Consider the following 13,633-nt stretch of genomic DNA (forward strand, 5'->3'; position numbering starts at 1 on the left):
GTACGACAAGTTTTTCTTAATGGTCGCACCGGTGCGACTGTCAAACTGATCAATATATAATTTTTGCGTATTATAAATTTAATGCGCAGAAATGTTATATTGCGCAAGCTGCGCATTCTGTCACTCATTTTCGTCTCCCCTCCTTCAACCATTCACTTATCTATCAGTGCCCCCAAAGACGTAATTCGCGGGTTACGGGTAAGAGGCGAAGGACCGAAAGAGCATACGAGTGAAGCGCTCAATCTTGCAACTTAAATAAATATGCAGAATACAAGAATTTCCCCTGCTAAGGTACAAAACAGCAAAGATAACGAAATGTGTTGCTAGTATTGTATGCATGTGAAGCTAATGCAGGAAACACGTGTTTTAACTTTAAGCACTGAACTGTTGTATAAAGATCTCTAACAATACTGCAAAGCATACATCACGCTAAATACTATTTATTTGTGAGTCGCTACCCAGATAGCACAATCCATCTGGTTTACGTCTATTTGATGTCTGCATTTACATCTGCAAGACATCTGCAATACATAGTTTGCTCATCTGCAATACGTCTCGGAGACGTCTGAACGTCTGTAATACATCTGCTAAAGATCTGGTGATCTGCTGCTTAAAAACATCTGCTAAACATCTTAGAAAGAGCTGTTGTACATCCATTCTAAATCATAAACATCTTACAGACATCTTCTAGATGTCTATATGACGTCTGACAGCAGACATCTCCGAGACGTATTGCAGATGAGCAAACTATGTATTGTAGATGTCTTGCAGATGTAAATGCAGATGTCAAATAGACGTAAACCAGATGTATGTGTGCTATCAGGGTATTGATGGAAGCCAAACGTGTATCAATGCAGCTTTCATGAAGAATAATCACTAAAAGCCTTCAGGTCTTGCGCGTTGTTTGAGATATCCGCGCGCCCAGAGAGTCAGAGCACAAAATACTAAACGGAGTTGTCTTTCACGCCTTCTTACTCTGAAACGGACATATTAACACAAAATAACCTAAAAATTCCCATATTAACAAGAAACCTTATAAAGGTATTCAGTTTGTTTCGTGACCAAACAGTTGGGAAACAAAACACGTCTTCCAGAATATTGCGCGAGCTCTTAAAGGGGCAGCAGCATAATGCAGATCTCTGTTTATAATGTTCATCAAACAACAATGGACGGGCCCAAAAACACTCACTGATATTAAAGGAATTGTGTTCTCTTATAGGAGTCGTTCACAACAAATAAATGAATAAATTAGCTTTAAGAAAGATGTGCTTTAAATATGGTAAAGTGTTGAAAGAGAGTTTACATATACAATAAAAATAATTCAATCATAAACAATGATTTGTATTAATTTCTAATTGATTTATTAATGTATTAAACACATTTTTATGAAGTTTTAGTGATTCTTTTTTCTTACCTCACCCCACGACTCTGGTGCTATCAAATTAAGGGCTGGTGCCACCTCTCTCAAGTGTTAGTCTAGAGCCCTGCTTTCTTGTAGAAATGTGCTTCAAATAAAGAACTTTATGTTGACCAGATTGTGAGTTAATCATTTACAAGTCAATATTGCCTATATGGACAGCGATTTAAAAAAAAGTGAACTTGTAAAACTGCGGTGTTAAATGCTATGCGGTCGAAAATTTGGGTGCACCTAACTTTTGTGCTGGTGCACCTAAGAAAAAAAGTTAGGCGCACCAGTGCAACCAGTGCAAAAAGTTAGTCTAGAGCCCTGTTACAGATTACTTGTTACTGTTATTTAAAAGTAATCCCTTACCTTGCAATATTACTGTCTCAGAATTGTAATACGTTACATGACTCCTGTATTACTTTTGTGTTATTTTCGCCAAAATAACTACAGAAGTAGAACTTAACATTCTAAAATTACTAAATGTCTTTGTATTTTTGTATTTTCAAAATACAAAATACTTTTTGCTAATCAACCTCTTTATTAGACTGCTGATTTCTTGAATTAACTAGGCTATACAAAAATAAATACAACAAATACTAAGTTTAAATGCATTTAAATACTAAATACTATTACAAAATAATAGTATTTTGTATTTCAAATGGATGTATTTGAAACACTGCCCATCCATGCAGTCTAATAAAAAGGTTGATTGGCAAAAAGTATTTTAGTTTGAAAATACAAAAATACTAAGATTAAACACATTTAAATACAAAATACATTTAATTTTTTTCAAAGGTATATAAATACAAAATAGTCCCATCCCATCACTGAACTAGATTATATAGAATTCTAGCTAGTCATCATGTAAACGTTAGCTTACCTTGTCATTGCTTCTGGTCATAGGGATCTTGCTAACTAGCTTCCTGAAAGCAGCCCAATGACCCCTCAAAACCTGCCCAAAAGGAATGAAAACTAGCCCAATTATTTTCCGGTGTCAAATCAAAGTTAATAACTGCCAAAAGACGTTTATATTGCTATATTAACTTATTTGAATGGTTTCCTAGGTATTGTATATATTTTTTGTTCTGTTGAACTCAAAAGATGTTTTGGGGGATTTAGGAAAGCAAACTATTCTGGGTCACCTTTGACTACCGTTATAATTTTTTCTGCTATGGTAGTCAATGATGCCAAATAATTTTCAGTTGCTAACATTCTACCAAATATCTTTGTGTTCAACCGAACAAAGAAATTTATACAGGCTTGGAACAACTAGAGGGTGAGTAAACCATAACAGAATTTTCATTTTTGGGTGGAGTGTCTCTTTAAAAAAGATCCCATGTGTGCTCGACGCCACGCACGGAAATGGATGAGAAACGTGTTTTCTCTTCGTAAGACATGCAAAAACTTGCTTAAGAAATAAGCATGGTTAAATATATTGCATATGTATAAAGTGTACAAGCACGTCAATGTTTAAGTTGTTCTAGACTGCGTATAGCTGCTCAAACGTGATATTTGGCAGCCGGAAGAATCAACTGTTGTACACTCACGCGTGATTTCTTTCATTGTGCAACGTGACATGCACCTTAGTACGAAACATTGGTAAAAACATAATTCGGATGTATTGTCTAATACCACCGCTATATTTTCCTCTTTGGTTGAGCTGAGCTCCCGCGTCCCTCCCTGTAGCCTGCCTGTCAGACACTCGTTCCCCACACTTTCGAGAACGGGCCGGTGTTCTGCCAATTTATGCTACCCATAAATTTGTGCTACCCTCGTGTTGTGATTGGGTTGGGGGAGGGGTTATTTAGGTGTAAGGGTTGGGTTGGGGGAGGGGTTAGTCCTGTTTTGTATGGAGGTAGCAAAATTTGATAGGGATGCATAAATTGGCAGAACACCGGTCCTGGAGTTGCCAGGTATTCATCTGAGTATGAATACACATTAAGAATCTCATCAATTAACATTTATCCTTAGAATATAAATAAACATTTTGGCGGCCGCAGTACATTATGAAAGTAGCCCCAAAACCCGCGGCTCCATAATTTTCCCCGCAACTGCATTTTCAAAATAGTCCAATTGTGCTGGAAAACCGCGACCCTAGCAACACTGGCGCTAGGGCTTACAGCGAACCGGGCGGGGCCAATAGCCTCAGACCTCGAGCTCAGAGGCTGAAATCATGCCGAGTTACAATACAAAATACGAAGTTCCACCAGCCAGAGGGAGATGAATGACACCACACGTGTCTATTCATGAACAGGAAATAGAACTTACTTGCAGGATTTTTGATTTGTTAATGTCTCGCGGGCGAAAAGTTTGTTATAATGCTGTCATGGTTCTGCCTCACCTAGTCTTGGATTTCCTGGTCCTGAGGCAGAGCCATGACAAAGTCTTTGGTTATGTGTGGAGAGAAACATATTATTGTCCTTTTGACAATAATATGCGTTCTCTCCAGTGTCTCGTCATTGGCCCCGCCCCTCTCGTTTCCTGTATTGTTTTCCGGCGGTGTTTGATTACCCTCACCTGCCCTGTGTCGTTATCCTTCATTTGTCTTCCCTTTAAATAGTCTTCATGTGTCATTGTCTTGTGCTTGTGGATTACGTTCTGTGTACCTGTACCTTGTGCCTTGTCTTTTGTTTCGCTCCATGGTCGTGTGCGTCGTGTTTTTCCTTGCTCCCGGATACCATTGTCTTACCTTGTCTAGTTTTACATTTCTTGTTTATTTAAGACGTTGTGTCACTGGTTGTTTTGTTAGTTTATTTTTGCCCCCCCGTGGGAAGTGTTTTGTTTCAGTTTTTAGTTTAGTTATAGATCTGGTTGTCCCCATTGTGGGTTTTGTTTTCTCGTTTCGTCATTAAAGTCTTGTGTTTAACCCCTTCACTCCCGCCTGCCTGCAATTGGGTTCTTCTCTGCGCAATCCCTGACATAATGCAGTATTATTGTACATAATGCTGAACATGTCTCGAGTAAAATATTACTGAAAATTGATTAGCAATGCCTTACACTACTGCGTTACAGCAAAAAGTAATGTTACCGTAATACATTACTTTTGTAACGCATTACTCCCAACACTGGATACGAGAATGCGCTTTCATGTTAACTTACTGCGCTCACGGATGCAGAGAGAAGGTGCGAGAGCGCGCTCTTCATGATCACATATATAGAATCATGAGGGGCGATCTGTACGGATCACGGATAAACTCCGATCAGATCCTTATACCACTAATAATTATTATTACACAATATTTTTGCTTAATAATTGGCTAACTTCAAAAGTGCTGCAGAATCGATACGGAGGCAGATGTATCGATGCGCGCATCGTCAGGAGCTCATGACGATGTATCGCCATATCGATATTTTGAATACAGTACTAGTTAGCAGTGTTCTCACAGTAAAAATTCAGAGTGAAATCTGGTCTGGACTGAATGTGCCGAATCCAGAGAAAGTCCACAGGATACACTGTCTGAAAAGGGAGGGCAGAACAAATGACCATCCGTCTGCCAAATCCTTCAGTCCCAAATCTCCAGTTAACTATGCAAAGTATGCGCTAAGCACTTTCACAGGTGTGACCGGCTTGCTGAGTTCCCATCAACCCCCCTGCTAAATGCTGCATACTTTGACCACAAACATGTGGCCATATCTGTTGTCAGTTTTGCCAAAAAGTCAGCATGTGTTTTTCAGGGATTTTGATGGTGCGTGCGTAATATCTCAATGTTAAGGATGGTGTTTGTTGAGAGGGCTTATATCGGATGAGTCAAGGTTTGTCATGTGCCAGTACAACACATTTAATCAGCAGTTCTGTAGGCAACAGAATAATAATGGTTGTTAAAGTACATACAAATATGTATTGAGGTTTTATATGCAAGTTTTATAGCTTAAAGATCGTGCATCACAGGCAGTTTCTGCCAATCTCATATTAATCTTGAGTTCCTATACAGTAGTATTGCATACGTTATATCTTTGAACCAATGAGTATTTAGTTTGATCAAATTTATAAAAGAGAGATACAGCTGTACGATTATAAGTGGGGAGAGTGGGATGGAACTATAGCACGAGCAAGCAACACATCATCACATTATTCCCTTCGTGTTTTGTACGTTATGCACGTACACGCTGATTGCCAACAAAACACAGACGTTTGTCTTACCACTTGCAGTTCATGTCCGGCATCTTTTAGCACTAGGACCGCGCCATCTATCAGTTTCAAACGATCTCCAAATCCAGCATTATATCCACCGTTTATATAACATCCATCACTGAAATGCCGTGAACAAATAGACACACCTAAACTTCACTGTCGCAAGAGTAACGAGCTGCAGCGCAGCCCATCTTGACGCGGCGCAGATAACCTTGATGGTAAGCGGGCCTCACTCGTCAGTTGGCTCGTGAGCGGGCTATTTCTTTCGCCTTGCCGTGCTTTTCCGGGAGAATGGCCAATAAAAGGAATAGGATCCCTTTGACGACATAGGGATCCAGAATTATAAAAAAAACTTTCCGAAACAAGTTGGAGTGCTGGGGGAGTGTATCAAGTACAGAAATACTACGTCATACGTCTAATTCTTATTTTAATATGCAGTATCGTTCATATGTATAAAATATATATCAACACAATCTGATGGGAATTCGTAGGCCACCTATTTCATGAGGTGGCTCATTTGTGTGAATTCCTTCGATATCATTCGTATATTTTATTATGATTTGACCCTGTGACGTCAGGTTTAGGGCAGGGGTTAGGGTGGACCTTTATCCTTATCTTGTAAAATTCATGCGTTTTAGCAAAATTAGCCTTTGCGGCTGTGATTTTAGGGTTTGGGGTGAGGTAAGGTGTTGGTTAGCCATCTCTATAAATATGTACGACTTCCTTTAATATCAGGTTATAAATATATAAATGTATGTACACACGCGGTCTGTGCATTGAAAGTTCGTGCTGACTGACACGAGAGGGAAATTCATGTCCATGAAGACGAATCAATAGATTTTAAATTCCGTGCCTATGCGACGAACTGCCTTGAGACTGGGTTGAGGGCTTTTCTAAACACCTCATTCATTGTGCCTGATGGTGTTAATAGGCCTATTCTGCGGAAGTAATAAATTAAAATCTTGCTCTAAGATGAAGCAAAGCTTTGAACAGCTGCCAATTGAAATGCTTACTCAGCTTGAAAGAACAGCAGAGCTTTAATAGAGGATGGGGGATTATTAAAGGCCGGTTTGTACCTAACTAATATCCTAATGTCGATGACTTTTTCATAGAATGTACTGTACATTACAACATCACACTAGAACTTAATAATTGATAAACCTCAGATAAAGCTGTATGATAGGAAATGTATCATTATAAGTGGCACGGAACTGCACATAATCATAAATAAATAAAACAATCCTATGTGCCATTGGTCTATATTAAACGATGTGAACATTAAACAGGGAAAGAGTTTTTTATCATACAAACTGACACATTTGGTCAATGTGAATGTGCAGGATACAGCAAAAATGTATGAAGTCCAACTCACAGCTACTGTCACAACTAACATTTGGGTACTTATCTGATGAATATTTGAGAAATACTTGCAACCAAACACATATACAATAATTACCATTACATAATACACAGTCAGGATAAAGCGTATCCAATTAGTTTATCTAGTTGTAAGCTGATATGTGAGGTGGTATCATGTCAGGATAATGCCATTGCAATACCCCCCAAAAGACCTTTATTAAATCATATATGTGTTTTCCAACATTAAATCCTTGTTTAACTCATTTCAAATGATATCATAAACCAAACTAATTAGATTATATAAATATTAGTTAACAAAATGTTGTAAATGTATCTGTTCCAGAACATTACATCAGTACGCTATGCGGAAAGTGTGGTATTAGATGTGATATCACAATTCACCCAGTCATCCTTTATTCTCTCAGTATTACAGTTATAAAGCACTAGTTTACCGTTATTATTTATTTTTTTACTTACCGTCATGTTGTGCCAAACACCAAACAGCACCGAGTTTTGACACTCCTGGCTTTGGAATTTTTGGAGTTGGTTTTAAAGTCCTTGAACCTTATTATTGCAAAGTATTTGACTGTATTTTCTATTACATTCGTATTTTTAACAAATACAATGTGTTTTCTTATATAATAGGTTTCACTTTAGTCCAACAAGACATGCTTTAAATGCTGTCCTTTACTTGTTAAATATAAAAACGTGTGTGTTTATGTTTTATATTTTACATTTTAGGCATTAAGCAGATGTTACACTTGATTTTATTTAGAAGTGTATATTTCAAACAGTACATTTCTGATACTGAACTTTAGTTATTGTTATTCACTGTAAAACCTTGCTGTAATTTCGCAGCAGGTTTGCCAGTAACTTACTGTAGATTTATTGTATTTTTGTAATCATCTATTTTTGTTTTAAGCATAAACTTACCTAGTTTATATATTTTCCTTTCATAAAACAAGACTAAATATCTTGGGTCACTTTTCTTGTTCTGTAAATGTATTGTAATTTAAGAAGTTTTAAATATTTTTACAGAAAACAAGAGAAAAATGCTTAGGAAGAATGTCATTTTTTTTGCAGTGTTGCTGTGCTAATGCCAGTGTTTTCTTGCTCATTTTGAATCTCAAAAGTCAAAGTGTTTTAATTTTGATTAAAGTAATTGAAAACAGTACTAATTGGAAAGTATATTAAGTAGTAATTAAATCTACAGTAAGTTACTGGCAAACCTGCTGCAAAAACTACAGCAAAGTTTTACAGTGTTGTTTTAAATAATTTAACATTCTTCCCACATTTTAGTTCTTTTTCATTGTTGTGCATAGCCATGTTCCTCAGATTTCTTTCCTCCTCAGAAACTTACCTCTGTTTTAAATAGACTTTCTGAGCAGTTTTTTAAAATAAAATAAGTTTACAATGATGCATCCATTCTCACAGCTTCATCTGAACCAACAACAAAGTGCTTGTTTTAAAGATAGACAAGATATTGTCAATATGTTTTCATTTTTAAAGTTTATTGATTGTAAAAGAGTGAAAGAAAAAGAGTGTTTGTGGCTTGGCATCAAGTTTCAGGCAGATTTTTCATGGAGGAAATGAAATCTTTGTACTTGACGTGCGAAGAACCAAAATCTCTCTTTTTGAAAGAAAGGTTGAGTCTCTGGTGAGCTTGTTCAGCGAGAGCAAAACATGTGGCAAATCTGTGCTGGAAACAGCTTGGTGGAGTTTATCTAACTCCTGAGAGTCTCCACATAACTTTCTAGTGATGTAAACCAGTCAAGAGCAGCTGCGTTTGCCTGAAAGATCAGTACTCTTCCAAATGCATGTATGTATTGCAAAATATCACTCGTAGCCAAAATAAAATGAAATAATAAAATAGCTTACACATATTGAGTAAAACAGTCAATTATGGTTAAGATTGTTAGATAAGTTTTCATTGATACTTTTTGTTATTAAATTAAATATATTTAAAAAAAACATTTTCTGAATGAATTCTTTTACTGAGACTGTCTCAATGCATTCTGGGATTGATTTATTTTTATGCTTAGAACTATGCTTCATACTTTGTGGAACAGCCTTTGTTAAATGCTGCCTATGTGGGCAGCAGTGGTACAATAGTAAAATACTCTGACACAAAGAAAAATTGTTGGATGTTTTGAGGAAATATCATGTTATGCTGTTTGTTAAGCCCATTACTGGACATTTTGCCCATATCGCCGCAGTATAGTACAATTACTCGAGAAATACTTACTATTTTCTCATATTTCTTTAGGTGCCTTCATTGTGTGCTGGACGCCTGGTTTGGTCCTTCTCTTGCTGGATGTGGTGTGCAAAGATTGCAATGTTCTGATCTTTGAGAAATTCTTCCTGCTATTAGCAGAATTCAACTCCGCCATGAACCCGATCATATATTCCTACCGGGACAAGGAGATGAGTGTCACATTCAAACAGATCCTGTGCTGTCAACGGCAGGAGAATGTGAATGGTACAACAGAGGGTTCAGACCGGTCTGCATCCTCCATTAACCACACCGTCCTGAGTGGAGCTCACCACAATGACCATTCAGTGGTCTGAGGTTCAACAGCGGCCAGGATCCTCTTAGATAAAGCAAGAAAATGACTGTGAAGGTATTTTTTATCAGCTAAAGACTTTTTCAGCTTACAAGGTTTTTTTTTGTTAGTCTGTTTTTTTGTATGTTTTGATAATACAAGTATATTAAACTATTTAAAGGCTAATCCAAGAGGTTTTTAAGTATCCAGTTTAACACGAATTATGTTTGCTCCTATAATGCCTTAAAGATGAAAAAAGTTTGATGAGCATTTAGACTAGTTGTAATTGTTGACCAAATTGTTGCAAAACAAGGATGAATTTTGTGTATTGTGTACAGCAGGTGTTAAAGTGACGGATGTTGTCAAGTGCCCAGTGAATCTGTTTAGCTAATTTACTCTAGAAAGAAATAGTGCACTTGAGGGACCACTGGGAAATCATTTTAGGTGATCTATGTAAACTACTTGATGTTGGCTTGATTTGTTTTGTTGTTGCATAGTTTGTTTTGCACTGGCAGTTCAACCTACGATGACAGTATAATGTCGGTGGATTAAACACTTTCTAGGTGGATCTGACTGACCATTTGAAAAACTGAAGTAACTAATCATGATAATAAATGGCATGGTGCAAAATTGAGGCCCCCATTCAATTTCTCGAAATCTTTCACATTTAGATCACCTATGAATAGTAATTTGGTGGATAATACTTTGAAAGTATAACATATAGATAAAGTTTGTCTGGATGTCACAACTGAACATTTTAACAAATTGGGTATCTCTTAGATTCTGAGATTATACATCAGTTTACTATGACTATGTGTAGTAAACTTCATATTATTATGCTAGTTTAGCAGGCTAATTGTATACTTTGTTTACTCATTGTATTTGTCACTCTTTTGCCATCTCAGTTTTAAAAATAAGATTGCAGGTTACTTTACAGGTTTTACTTTACTTTACTTTTTTACTACTGGGGTTGAAGTTAAATGGTATCAAACCAAACGCAAATTTTTACCGACAGTTTTGAACACTGTTTTTTTTTATACTTGCTCAGTAGATAATGTTTGTGCATTTTAACCACAAAAAGTTACAAATCGCAGCTTTAATATTTCTAAACAGCATGTTTTTTAAGTTAGGGCCTTACATTCATCAGATGTATTTGTTGATTGGTCAATGGGTGTTTTAGTTTAGATGAGGGCTGGATTCTCACTGTACAATGGTTCTTAAATATCTGTGTGAAGCTGGGTGTTCTTCTGTAACTCAACATAATGCTTTTATAGACAAACATATGCCATTGTTTAATTAATATTTGTAATAGGCAACCCCATTGAACCTCAAAGCTGCCTGGTCGCATTGCTAGTGACACTATGTCCCTTATCTAAACTAGAACATAAGCTTTACATTTGAGGCATTTTTATATATGATTTCAGGGAATAATCAAATACCTTTTTTATTCAAAGACTGATCAGGTTGCCTTTGATGCCACTTTGCTAAAACACAAAATAAAAGTAAAATATAGGATAGCAAATTTAGAATCCATATTATTTTTGTAGACATCCATTTTGTGGCCACGGAACTGGGTGTTCATTATAAAGAACAAATACCTTGTGGCACGGCCATAATTCAGATGAAATATAGTCATGTTGGGAAAAAGTGGTATGGTTAAACATGACGGAAATTAAATTATGTCTGTACTTTATATACCAGTGTATGTACTGTACGTATGTATATAATATGTGTATATATTCATGTATGTTAATCAAAAAGGGAATGTTTATTGTTTAAAGTTAATCATTTTGAGTAAATGTATAGCTACTTTAGACCTTTTTGTAAACTTTTCTTGAAAATCTAATTGAAACTTTTTTGGCCAAACATGAAAGAATTGCTAGATTTCAGAGCTCAATACCAAATGTACTGTATTTGCATACCCTTCCTTAAAATATCTCAAATCTGAAATATCTTATTCCATGAGATAACAAAATATCAAACCAAGTGAGATTTATATTTTGAAGAAAAAACACAATCATGCTTTTCAAACAGAACTTAAACTTTGTCAAACATTAATGGGATGAATTACCTGTGTGAATGTGAGGAGATCTGAAATCAAACTAGAAAATCAACATTCAAATACTAAAGAATTACATTGACACCAGTTCATTAGGAGAAAAAAGCTCATAATTGGTTTGCCTCTTACTTTGGTATTTTGTCACCTAATACAATTGCATTCATTGCAGATATTTTGGGGAAACTGTAAAAGAATCCAATATAAATAATCCATTTAATTTGCTTAAGGAAAAATCTCAGGAAATAATCTCCTGTTTAAAACTGAGGTGAAATGGGAATGGCAGCAAAATGACACTAAATGTAAATGTTTATGTGACGAGGGAGGCGGGACTAGAGCCGTGAGAGAAGAAGCCAGGCTGGTGGTGCCAGTGATAATGAGTGTCAGCTGTGCGTTACACTGGTCTTGCTTCTTCTCTCAGCTCTTGTCCCGCCTCCCTCATTACAGTTTATTAATGATCTTATCAATAACAGTGTTATTTTAACTTGTGTTTAAAACAGTATTATGCTAAATGAGGATGAGACTGAAATTTGAAGACTTGCACTCTGAAATAAATTGAGGACTTTTGGCTGAGATGCTTTTATTTTCCATAACAGTATTGCTAATTTTCACACAACAGCAAATTGTAACATTTTCGTAAGTTGGATGGTGAAAGTATGTGATTTATCTTACAAGGAAAACAATGTATAAAACTTCTTGTTTTTAGTCATGTTTTGTTACCAAGCAACTAATGGTTCAAAGTTAGTTGTGAAATTGTAGGCTAAGCAGTGTTGTGCGTCAGATCACAGCCATTAAAAAAGACAGCTGTGTGTGACGGGTCATGGGCCATTGGTTCATTCTTGGTTGAAAACAGCAATGGACTTACTGATCATTTCAGAAAATGTGACCATATTCAAAGGTTCCACTTGGTTTCATTCCTTGTAATGTCTCTGTATTCTGATTTTTTTTTCAGAACTTCTGTATGGTAACATTTACTTAACAATGTCATGCAATAAACAAAGCTCCTTTAAATAAATGTGCATATCCATCCCATCTTGATCTGGCATGCATTATTTAAATATTATAAGAAATTTCTTTTTATATGTTTATTTAAGTTTAAAATGCTACTTAATGATAAATAATAAGTAGAATGCGTATGCTGACACAGTGTTATTGCGCAAATAAAAAATCATTCCATAATGTCATGGTTTACAGATTTTGAAAGATTTTCCACATTTCATGCAAAGGAAATCCTTGTCCAAAGAAAGAAGATGAGTGATTTATGCATTATAATGGATCTAAATTTTTCCAGCCGTAAAGAACATGGTTAAATCTGTTAAACAATTGTGAAAATGACTGGTATGTGAAAGAGATTCCACAGGACAATTGGACTACAGTTTTACTTGTATATAGCCAAGTTCATAAACCGGAGCAGCTGGGATAGGAATTCCTTTGTGTTTACGTTACTCTTAAGTCATTTCTGATATCGGACATGGAGTATTTCAAACAACTTAAGTGAAGCTGTGACAGAACGGCGTTCTTCCCATTTATCAGCAATAGGAAGACCAGATATTATGTTGTAAAGCTACAACCCCGCAGTAGATCAAAATACAAGGCAGGCACTGTAGCTGGTCAAAATATCCACAGCGTTCATTTCCAAAACTAACCTTACAAATCATAAAACTTCAAACTTGGATAAAAGTATATACTCGCATGCAATAATGGCTTCCCTGTTAAGCTTTTACTACAAAATACATGAAGGGGTCCAAGAACTAATATTCCTTGTTTTAGGAGACCACAGCTATACCAGGTTTTTCAACCAAGTCCAAAATAAACTAACCAAAATGGAAACAGTCAAACTTCTGTCTACTTTTCAGGTTCATACCAATCCACCCTCTCACTCAAAGACCCTGTGTCAGACTCTGAGAAGTAAACATGAGTAAAAAGAATAAAACAACAAAAATGTTAGATAGGCAGGGCTGTGTTCCTGTGCCTCAAATGATTGTATTGCATTAGTGTAAAAGTTGATAAATGTAAATCATAAGTGCACTGTTATTCGTTTGGAAACAAACAAACAAATTAGTAGTAAATAAATCAATATAATAAGCGTTAGTCCATGTTTCATTGAAATATAACGTGTAAATTTATTTATTTTATTT

The 13,633-nt window shown here is 36.1% G+C and overlaps 1 protein-coding gene across 1 annotated transcript in view; it reads left to right on the top strand.

The window, feature by feature from the left end:
* lpar1 (lysophosphatidic acid receptor 1) overlaps positions 1 to 13,620 on the top strand; it is a 38,390-nt gene extending 24,770 nt beyond the window's left edge. The window contains exon 3 of the mRNA XM_057320897.1: positions 9,163 to 13,620. Within this exon, the coding sequence (XP_057176880.1) occupies positions 9,163 to 9,464 (302 nt within the window). The 3' untranslated portion in view covers positions 9,465 to 13,620. The remainder of the gene's footprint in view (positions 1 to 9,162) is intronic.
* Positions 13,621 to 13,633: the final 13 nt, after the last annotated feature.

This window comes from Triplophysa rosa, linkage group LG22 (genome assembly GCF_024868665.1).
Source record: "Triplophysa rosa linkage group LG22, Trosa_1v2, whole genome shotgun sequence".
In the NCBI taxonomy this organism is placed as follows: domain Eukaryota; kingdom Metazoa; phylum Chordata; class Actinopteri; order Cypriniformes; family Nemacheilidae; genus Triplophysa; species Triplophysa rosa.